The sequence below is a fragment of the Zootoca vivipara genome, chromosome 10 (genome assembly GCF_965207765.1).
Source record: "Zootoca vivipara chromosome 10, rZooViv2.hap1.1, whole genome shotgun sequence".
NCBI classification, from domain to species: domain Eukaryota; kingdom Metazoa; phylum Chordata; class Lepidosauria; order Squamata; family Lacertidae; genus Zootoca; species Zootoca vivipara.
This window is the reverse complement of record NC_142593.1, coordinates 18,976,166-18,987,319: the sequence shown is the minus strand read 5'-3', so window position 1 is coordinate 18,987,319 and position 11,154 is coordinate 18,976,166. Positions and strand designations below refer to the sequence as shown.

At 45.8% G+C, this 11,154-nt stretch overlaps 1 protein-coding gene across 11 annotated transcripts in view; it reads right to left on the bottom strand.

Moving 5' to 3' along the window:
* Positions 1–736: 736 nt before the first annotated feature.
* Positions 737–11,154, bottom strand: part of SEMA6A (semaphorin 6A) — a 170,976-nt gene continuing 160,558 nt past the window's right edge. For all 11 annotated transcript variants that reach the window (XM_035100287.3, XM_088653338.1, XM_035100288.3 and 8 more), the window contains one exon: positions 737–2,748. In XM_035100287.3, the coding sequence (XP_034956178.2) occupies positions 1,559–2,748 (1,190 nt within the window). In that variant the 3' untranslated portion in view covers positions 737–1,558. The remainder of the gene's footprint in view (positions 2,749–11,154) is intronic.

Sequence of the window (11,154 nt, the reverse complement as noted above, 5' to 3'; positions counted from 1 at the left end):
GATGATACTGCCAGCATAGCCCAAGGGGTGGTCTGACAACCAAAACTGGAAAAGTCACACTGAAGCAATGTGCATTGTTACTGCCTTGCCTTCCGATGAGCTGGAGTGTCGCTGCTACAGTAACCTCAATATTCTTCCTTGAAATGTGCACATTCTCCAGGGGAGTAATTGAGGATGGAGATAAATAAATATTTGATTTATTCTAAAGGGAAAGGGGGCACACACGACAGCTCACAAAGATACACAACCGAAGGGCGTAAGGCACAAATTTACATGTGGAAGAAAGTAGGGCATTCACAGATGTGTTTTCCACCGACGAACAACGCTCTCCCCTCCCTGCCCTTGTGCGGTTAAGACCGTGAGCTATGCACGGCAAAAGCCAGCATATGGATGAGTCCACGGCGTTTGTGGATTTTGTTTGCCATCTCACATGCAAGGGTGAAATGGGATGGCAGAGAACAAAGCTGGTGGCTTCACAGAAATGATGAGCTATTGACAAAACCATGTTCACAGCAATGGGGCCAAGGAGGGCAGCTTTCAACGCTGCTGCAGGAAGTTACTGTAGGAAGATGGGAACCTTGTTGTGGAACCGGGTGGTTTCTCTTTGACTACTGCCCTGCATGGAGGCTGAAAGGCAAGCTTATCTGACATTTAAATAAATACTTCCCCCTTTTTTTGTTTTGTTTTTTCCAGAAAGAGATCAGAGAGTCCAAACACAAAAGTTCAGAATTCCACCTTCAACTTATTTAACTCAGTGAATTTATTGGAAAAATAAAAAGAGTTTTAATTACTCCAGTTAATGGGTTTCACGTTAAATAGGCATAATTTTCAACGTAATTTGCTTTTTTTTTCCTTCTGGAGAGAGCTGCTCATATGATGATATGCAGAAGTAATTTCCTTAGGAATAATAAAAAAAAGACAAAAGGATGAACAATAAATAATAGGAGTTACTTGCGTTAACAGTCACATGTTATTCATTAAAAGAGAAGAGGAGCGGAAACCTAGGACAGAGGGGTTGCCCAACATGGCAATCGGCTATAACCAAATGGCTGTAACACTGATGAGCATTTCACAGTACCTGCACAGAGTAAACGTCTGCCACAGTTCAGTTAAGAGTTAGCTTAATCAATGAATTCCTTCCTTCCTTTCCGTTTTCCTTTTGTTTGGGGGTTGTCATTTCCCCCATTTCCGTTTTTGCTTTCAAAGCACTCAGTTCCCAGATCCGGAATTGCGCAATGTGCAGTTTCTGAGTGAAGTTATCACAGTCATCATTCACGTGTGTGCTTTTGGCTCAATGTTTTGTGGTTAGTCTTTTGAGTAAAAGAGCTGTTGCATCGTGGGGGTGGGTCCTACAGTTGCAAACCATGTATTGCATGACCCGACTGCTCCCTCCCCCTCCCTTAAAAAATAAAAAATATTCCACTTTTCCCCAGAGAGCAATGCATCCTCAGGCTCAGGCAGATTCCTGGTCAGTTGAAAAAGAGCATTGCAGTTGCTGAACACTGCCTTTGTAATGGCGTACTCTGGTCACCTGCTGTTCCCCCCCACCCCACGGTGATTATGTACATGCATCGTTAGGCTTCATAGACGTGGAAAGAGGGGAGAAGGAGGGCTTGGGGGGTACGTCTGGTTTTAATGACGGTGTGCGTTTCAACCCTGATCTTGTCAGCGAGTTGTATGTCGTGAGGCTGGGCTGCCTAGATACAGTCACGGTCTGACCCTGAGCAGCGTGGACCTGTATAGAGTCCACCCTCTGTGGGGCAGGAGGGGGGTTGTCCCCCCTGCCAAAGCTCTGATTTCTCGAGAGGTGGGAAGAATTAGAAGAATTAGTGTTATTCCTTTTGAGAGTGGAGGCCTGGTGATTTCTCGTAAGCGAGTTCGTGGCGTAGTTTCTCTTGTAGTCCACGTTATAAGCAGAAGAATGCATTTCCAATCGCTTGCCCAGGCCGCCCTGGGCGAGGGAGGCCCCAGGAGGCCCCAGGGAGGCTTCCCTCTGGGGTACTTTGGGCGGCATGCTATCCAGGTTCTCCACCAGGTTCACCCCGTGGTTGGGGCTTTTGCCGCTGAGATGGTCCTTGATGGTTTTGTACTCGAGGGTGGCGTTTTGGTCCTCCATAGCCATCTGCGCCATGTCGCTCATTTTGGGCTGGTCGACATACTCGTGCTGGTAGCCTTGCTGAGAAATGGGCAGGACGACGACGCTGGAGATGTGGCTGGGAGAAGCCCTGAGGGGGAGATCTGTGGGGATCACGGGGGATGCCATAGGGGGGATGTCTTTTGTGCAGGCATTGATGAGGTTCTGGTTCCTCTCCCAGTCTCTGCTGCCGCGGCTGGGCTTCCTCTTCTGCTGAAGCGTCGGGGTCGACTCTGGAGTTGGTAGAGCGGCCAAGTCCAAGTGATGCTGGTCTGCTTTGATGAGCATCTTGGCGGTGCTGCCCGGCGTAGCAAGCTTGCCATTGTGCATCAGCGGGGTGAGGATGGCTTCAGGCTTTGGCTCTTTGGACTGCGTGTCCCCAAAGAGGCCACTGAGCTTGGTGACGCTGCTCATGGAGCCCCTGCGGGATTGGGTCAGCTCCTTCTCCTTCCTCTGCACAATGGTCACGTCTCTGCGCCGATGGTCACAGATGCAGTATACTATGATCCCCGAGAAGACAGCCCCCATGACAAAGGCAAGAATGACTGCAATGGCCAGGAGGGTGACCGGCACCAGTTGATCATGCCCTTTGAGATAACTCTCCCGAATCACTCCTGCAACAAATATCATAAAGAGGTCAGCAGAAAAGCACAGGGGGGGAAATGGTTACGGTCAGAGTTAATCCATTTAAAGACATTTTCTGGATCAGGGTTTCCCTAACTTGGGTCTCCAGCTGTTGTTGGAATACAACTCCCATCATCCCTAGATAGCACGGCCAGTGGTCAGGGATGATGGCAATAGTAGTCTAAAAACAGCTGGAGACCCAAGTTTGAGAAACCCTGCTGTAGACACAACTCCTGCATTTTGAAAACAACTCTTAAAGATGTGGGGATGAGGGATGAGGGATGGTCCCAACACCAAGTGCTCCTGCACGATCCAGTAACTGGTCGCAACCTAAAGACCTACTGAGGTTATTTTTGAGATAGATCAAAAGTAGTTTGCCATATGGCACATCGTAGAGTTTGGAGCAGAAGCCCCGAATGAGTTGTATCGTTCTTTGGCTCTTGAGAGGGGAACCCCTATCATGGTTTGGTTGTCTGCATCACATCTAGTTGAGCACTCACATAAGTTTTAGTCTGGTCTCTATCTAAGGAAGACTGAGAAAACTCAACCCTCCTCCCCATTCCAAGTGGAATTTTTCAGTCGAAATTTGAAAAGCAAACGAAACCTCCTCAATGTGTATCTCTTTCTCCAGAGAGTTGTGCCAATCTTTGTTTCCAGGTATCTCCCTTCCTGCTTCTGCAGAAACCTTGCCATTTTATGGTATATTGCAGCTCCTAGGAAATCTCCCTGCGGCAGCTGGCCTTTTTAGTACAGTTAATCCTTTTAAGCATACCTAAATAAATAAATGATTTGAATGTACCCACCAACTACCATACAGAAAATTAAGGGAGAATTTTTTTTTCAGTGATTTCATTTTTTTTTTTTGTAGTTGTATAGCCTGCTGTGCGGGGTGTGCTGTGGTCTAAACCACAGAGCCTAGGGCTTGACAATCAGAAGGTCGGCAGTTTGAATCCCCGCGACGGGGTGAGCTCCCGTTCCTCATTCCCAGCTCCTGCCAACCTAGCAGTTTGAAAGCACGTCAAAGTGCAAGTAGATAAATAGGTACCGCTACAGCAGGAAGGTAAACGGCGTTTCCTTATGCTGCTCTGGTTCACCAGAAGCGGCTTAGTCATGCTGGCCACATGACCTGGAAACTGTACACCAGCTCCCACGGGCAGTAAAGCGAGATGAGCGCCGCAACCCCAGAGTCGTCCGCGACTGGACTTAACGGTCAGGGGTCCCTTTACCTTTACCTTTTAGCCTGCTGTGGACCACAGGCTTTACACCTACTCACACATACACAACAATGCTTGCAGGGGGAAATGAAGGGGGAAACAAAGGAAAATGTAGGGGGGAAAACTTGAAACTCTTTCTGGACCAAGGTCATGCTACACAGGTGAACGACTATTCCTGTATGGTCTCCTCCAATGCAAAAACATTATTCCCTGCTTTATACATTTAACTGGGGATGCTGCCAAAATTGCGGGGCCAAGGAGTAGACAAGTTCCTCTTTCTCAGCCTTAGTTAGCCTACAGTCGGTCCTCTGAGTGCACATGTATAGAGATGTGGTACATGCAATTTCTCTCCCACTGAAAAATGGGGCGGATGGTGCAAACTGGGCTGTAAGTGATGATGTGTTCACACGGAGCACTCAGTTGGGACGGGAGGTTATCTCTGCAATGGTGAGACTCACACTTGGTCTGTGTCACACATTTTCAGAGCTTTCTGAAGATGAATAGATGAACCAGGTTCATGTAATGAGGAACCAGACCTGTTTCCCTCCCCCTTGTATTCATCTATGGTCTAAAAGTTAGATCACAGCCGAATACTGGAATCTTGCTTGTAAAAGTGGTGAATCCCTATCAAATTTTGGAGACCATCTGAACTCAATACCAAATTATTATAGTTATATGTAAAACTACCATTACTGCAGCAGCGAATAAATGGGACTGGTTTTACTGCATGACAAGGCTTTATGGAAGATACAGATCATTTGTAGAATAAATTGCAATCGTATTTTAACGTCGTTTGCATGCAAACTATCTCTAAAGAATACGGCAGCAGAAATTGAGCCTCATGGAAAGCATTGATAAGCAGCCCTCTAGAATTATTGCTCAGCTGTGATAGATTTGCTGTCCTTTTTTAAATAATAGTGCGTATGCATTTATGGTATATTTGCATTCAAAGCAGGAACTCAAATGCTTTCTGAAATTATAAAATCCAGTTGTGAAATTAGTTTTGCATGGAAATGATTGCATTGTGATGAGCAATTAATAATTTCATATAAGGAATGAGCAGCAAGGAGAATTTCTCCCTTGGAAAGCAAATGTTAATGCCCTCAGTTGTCTCACGGCCATTTCCCACTGCATTATAGACCTGGGGGAGAGCTAGTTTCATGGGGCTTTCATGTCAAAACTTTTCTGCATGTAAAAATGGCTATGGCAGGGGTTCCCAACAAAATTTTCTCAAGGACCCCACATCGAGCTGCTATTGTGACAAGGACCCCCATTAATTTGTTTAGAGATGGTTCCTGCACTGCAGGGGGTTGGACTAGATGACCCTTGTGGTCTCTTCCAACTCTATGATTCTAACCCCAAGGCAGCTGTTTTCAAAATATTTTTGTGCACCTACAAACCTTAGATTTCAGGTAGGTAGCCGTGTTGGTCTGACGTAGTCGAAACAAAATAAAAAAAATTCCTTCCAGCAGCACCTTAAAGACCAACTAAGTTTTTTATTTTGGTATGAGCTGCTGGAAGGAATTTTTTTACTTATATTTCAGCAAGGCAGCTCATAGCTCTCCTGTAGTGGTACAGCTCCCTGAGAATCAGATCGACATTAGTATTTATGATATCATACAGTAAATAGTTTTCATAGTTGGTGGAAATGCATGTGCAAATTAACATAAAAACACCCTGTCATAGGAGAATAGCCACAGAAGAAAATATAAACTGCCTGGTTACAAGTAAAAACACAGAATACATTTTTTAAACCTTCTTGGCGTTCAAACTTTTTCTGTACGGCTCAGGAGCAGCAATGGAAGATGGAAGAAGTGCTCACTTTGAAGGCGAACTCATCTTCTTCCATTCCCAGGAAAGTGGGGCGCTGGGCTCCCTTTTGCTCCTCCTGCCCCTTCGGGAGAGTCTCCTGCAGAGGGTCGGGAGCTACCAGGGAAGAGGAGAGTGACGCGGGGCCGGGAAGAGCTTTGCGCTCTGTCTGCTACTGGCGGGAGCTGAGGCACGCAGCTGGCGGGTGGGAGGGAGGCCGCGGAGCCGCCGCCGCGCGTGCCAGGCCATGCATTGCAGCCTCTGCGAGGACCAAAGGCAGCCAAACCGGCACGCAGCTCCCGAAGGCCCTGGCGGGGAAGGGCGCTCCCTCGTCCCCATCATCCCCAAGGGAGCCAGGACGGAGGCGCGCGCCAGGAAATGTCCTCTCGGGCGCGGCGGGGCGCGGCGCTGTATTCCTCCGCACACTCCCACGCTCCGGTTCGCTCTTCCTGCCGGCCAGCCTTCCCCTCCCTCGCCTGGGCGGAGACTTCTTTCCTGCCCCTTCTGATTGGCTGCCCCTTCTGATTGGCGCTTGCTGCAGCCAATCAGTAGCCGTGCTGAACTACGCCCTCCCTGCGGACGCGGGAAGCAGCCCCAGGCAGCGCTGGGCAGCGGTGCGGACCCCTCTGGCATAGCTCGCGGACCCCTGGGGGTCCGCGGACCACCTGTTGGGAAACACTGGGCTATGGAAAAGGTCTATCCCTCTTTCTCCTCTTTAATGTATATGCCAGGGGTGGAGAACTTCCAGCTTACACACTGCTTGTGGCCTCCAGGGCTTCCCCATTTGTCCCCCAAGGCCATTATGTTCAAGCTATGCACCCCACTTACACCTGACAAAGCTGTTTTCTGAAGTTGGTTTCTGAAGTTCCCAAGCTGGGTGCTTGGAGCCTTTGAAGCGGTGTATGAAGTGGCGACCCAGTGCCAAGACTGGGCCAAGACATTTTGCTGCTCAATGGCACCCCTACCCCCACGACAAAGCCTCCCCCCTGATCCACCCCCTTCCCCCTCACCTGCGGTGAGGGGATGAAACGCCCTCTGCCTATGGATTTACTGTGCTCTGTTGCAAATTGTGCACAATTCCAGAGTAGATTTCTGTGGTATGTGTAGCTGATCAACAACCCTAAAAGCCTGCACAGGTTGGTTCTAAGTAGTGAGTGTCATCAATCCCATGGGAATAAACTGGTGCCGAACAATAAAGGACAACACCCAACTAGACAGCTCTGTCCGTGGCTAAACTTAGTATAATATATATATATATATATTTGCTCCAAAAAAACCCATGAAATGCACTGCAAAGCATGCGACTGTTCCCACAGTGAAGTCATTAGCATGCATCTGTAGAAAAGAGGCTCCAATGACTGTGGTTCTTTACAAAAAGGCTGTCTTCCTCCCCCCTCTTTTTTATCACATGCAGTCTGGGAGACCAAAATAGTCTCAACATGTTACAAGCCTGAGTTTGTCTTGTCTGTAATCACAGCTCGAGATGGCAAAACACCAAAGGAAGCCTTAGTGTCTGTGCTCTCTAAAAATAGGTTCCGGAGTAGGTTAGATGGGGAAAGCAAGTCTGGACCCCGAGTCAAATTCTTTGCTACGGTTCATTCATTGGTTCACGAAAACAAACAGCCCTGTCTTTGTGGCATTACTGCCTCCCTTTAACATTTGACAGATGAAGATAGGGACGTTCTTGTAGTCTTATAACCATCTCACATCAGGGATGCCTCCCCTTCTGGCCATGACATAATGCTGAAGACTTTACATATTCCTGCCATATGCTGTATCAATTTCCTCCTCCACAGCCTATGTGATGTAGGCATATTGAAGCAGTGTGTGTGCAGCTGTAAACCGATTATAACACTTCCCTTCTTTTACAAGTTAAGAATGTTTATTGGATTGTTAAATCTCACAATGGATCTGGCCATACCTGTAATGGGATAGCAGCAACTCAAAAACCACCCACTGATGTTTTCTATGTGAATACACACCTCCCCTTCCACCACTGCTTTGGGCCACATGTGTGCTCACTTTCAGAAGTTTAGAAGAAGCATTTCCAATGCCACTCCTTCTTAACAGCAAGCTAAGGTGAGGGTTGCTGAAAGAAATGGAGCCAGAATGAGGCCATCATCTTGGCTGCGAGTCCTGGAAGACCTTCTCCCTGCCTTGCAGGCCTTTTCCCACCAGGTCTGACAGGGCCTTGACTGACTCCAGCTACAGAAGCTGAGGCTGCTAAACAAACTCTTGAGCTAGGGTGTTGTTTAGGGTTTCTTATTAGAGGGCTGTGATTGCTATTATTGCTATTAATTTTTTGCACCTTTATTTTAGATATTCTTATGATCTGTATGGGAATTGTTCGATTTGGCTGTGTACTTCTTGCTGTTTTATTTATTGCTCGTGACTGCTTTTGTTATGCTTGTAATTAGGTATGTGATTTATTTCATGTTGTAAGCTGCCCTGAGCATGGTTTGAACTATGGAAAGGCAGCATGCAAATGTCTTAGCATGCTAGGGAAAACCTTGAGGTTTGCTGAAGTGCAACATACCTTAAGAAAACAAGAATGCAAGATGTATAGAGCTAAAGGCTCTATATAAAGCATCCCAATGAGAATTGAGCATGCTGTGTAGCCACCACAGAATGCTAAGTGTTATTTGAGCTTCTTACAGCCTACAGTGGGCAGACACCAGGCTTGTCAGATCTTCTCTGCTTTATAATAGAACCCTAACATCTACCACCTGGAGCCCAGAGAAAAATACAGCCTGAGATCACCTCCCAGAGAGGCGCTAGCAGCTGCTTTACTCTTCCCCGGTCTTTTTTGCTGCAGCAACATGCTGAGGTTTGGCTTAGTGTGTCGTCCAACTGGATTCATAGTTAAGCTCTCTCTTCAGTAACCTAAAGCTGTAACTAAGGTTTGTTCTCGCTTTCAGCTCGTAGTTAGAGAGGAGAGAGCTTAACAAGGCTGGATGACATGCTAATCCAAACCTTGATTTAGCTCAGCATGGTACAACAGCAGAAAGGACCCAGGGAGCAACCAGAGGGTCTGAGAGCTCTTCTCCTGTAGCTTGGATGTTCTTACCATAAGCCAAGGCTTGGCTTAGCGTGCATTGCAAGCAGAGTCAGAGTTACATGAAAGAACAGTGAACACATCCTGAATCTAGTGATCTGTTTTCAGAACAAGAACTGGACACCAAAGTTCACTCCTGATTGCTCCAAGCTTTCTTCTCTTCGGTAACCTGATTTAGGTCATTTTGGAGCCTTCAAGCGGTGACCTAACTTAGGTCGTTTTGTTGTTGCTCTTGCTAAACAGGAGTTAGAAACTGTTGCCAATCTACTGCGAATCACCATCTACCATAAATACTCCCATTCCTTCTGTCCACTCCTGACTTATAGCTTTCTGTAAAAGGGTGTAGATTTGTGGGATGATGTGCCCAGGAGTGGCCCACTCTTGCTTAGGAGGTGAGAACACTGCAGCGTTTGGGTTGCAGGTCGTCTGTGTCGTCAAAAATGGCAAAGCAAGAAGGGTGATTCTTTAGAGACAGAAAATAGGGTTTGTCTAAGGCAGTGTTTCTCAACCAGTGTGCCTCCAGATGTTTTGGGACTACAACTCCCATCATTCCTGACCACTGGTCTTGCTAGCTAGGGATGATGGGAGTTGTAGTCCCAAAACATCTGGAGGCACACTGGTTGAGAAACACTGGTCTAAGGGAGCCTTCACCAACCTGGTTTCCCCCAGATAGCAACTGTGCACCAAAATATTTGGAGGGCACCACATTGGGGAAGGCTATTCTATGGAAATCAGGGACACAACTGAATTTGAATTTCAGGACCACGATGGCCACTGGATGTTGTTCCTCTATGTTCCATCTTGGCAGGATGTTTTTGATCACCTTTAGCACAAAGCGCAAAACCTGCCAGCAAAACGTCTTGCCAAAAGGCGTCTGGTGTCAAAAAACCCACACCATTTAGTTTAAAAGCGAACTTTTTAATAGTCTTCAGAGCTGCAGCAACCCAGTGGCCGCAGTGAATGGGAAACCGAGAGCGCAGTGTGGTTTCCTCAGCGGGAATCTGTCATCGTCTTCTTGTTTTCTAATATAATGTGGACCAGATGGCAATGCAATAATGCCGTCTCCCCCCACCCCCCGACCCCCACACATAAATGTTGGCATAGATGGAAATGGGAGCAAAGGCTCGGTAAATGAAATATGATGTGATCATTGGAAGGGATGAAGAGGAAACTGCTAATTGGGATATAAAGTTTCAATGACTAAATGTGCTGCGGTAAGGAGGCAAGCCATGAGTTGTAAATGCAGCAAGCGTGGCGGCTATTTTGAGATTCTCATATTGAAATTGTGCCCACTGTGGTTGGGTAGGAAGTCGGCCACATCCACTTCCACTGTTTTCGGAATTTGCAAAATTTAAGCCTCTTTTGCATATGGGCAACATTTAATTTCCATTACTCCTATAGATAGATAGATATTAATTTATTTTATTAAATTTGCCCAAATTTCACATATAATTCCAATACGTAATATTTTTCTTTTCTTTTATGAACTGCCAACCCGATTTTCCATTCTATTTATTTGCTGTACCCTATTTTCTCTATTTTATACCATAACCCTAATATGATAATCTCTATTTCTGTTTTTCATATTTCAAATCCAGTTTGCAAATTCATCATATTATATTTTTTTAATAGCCCAAAGAAAGCTTCCATTCTTTATAAAACAGTTATCATTACGTTCTCTTATTTTATTTGCGGGTATCCATCTGATCTTATTTTGATTTTAATCCAATTTTAAGCTGTATTACAGTCAATTGCTGAATTTTATGTCTTAATATAATATAGATTTTAATGTTAGCTGCCCTGAGCCTGGTTCTAGCTGGGGAGGGCGGGATATAAATAAATTATTATTATTATTATTATTATTATTATTATTATTATTATTATTATTTTATGATTTTCAACTTTTAGCTTTGCGGTTTCAGCATAGTTACTCCTATTATTTTGGTGGGGAACACCTTTGGAATTATGGGTGATATCCAGTCATACTCATGAGTAGCCCCACTGATTGTCAATGGACTTCATTTCAGCAAGTATGGCTAATGTTGGATCTCCCCCCCAAATGTTTTTGTCCAGCACCATTTATCCCTATAGTTGAGCTGTAAGTGCTATCATATCATTTCTGAAACTCAGTGAATGTAGTGTTCAGTGTTGCCTTCAGCACCATGTGTTCCTAAGATTATTTCATGTCAGGAAACTTGAATATCACTTCCAAGTCCCCCTGCCCTCCCCCGCTAGGCTGGGACTTCCTAAATGTGTGAATTTAAAACAGATTTGAGTCTTGTTATGTGCAATGGAAGTTAAAACCAAGAAATGCTTAA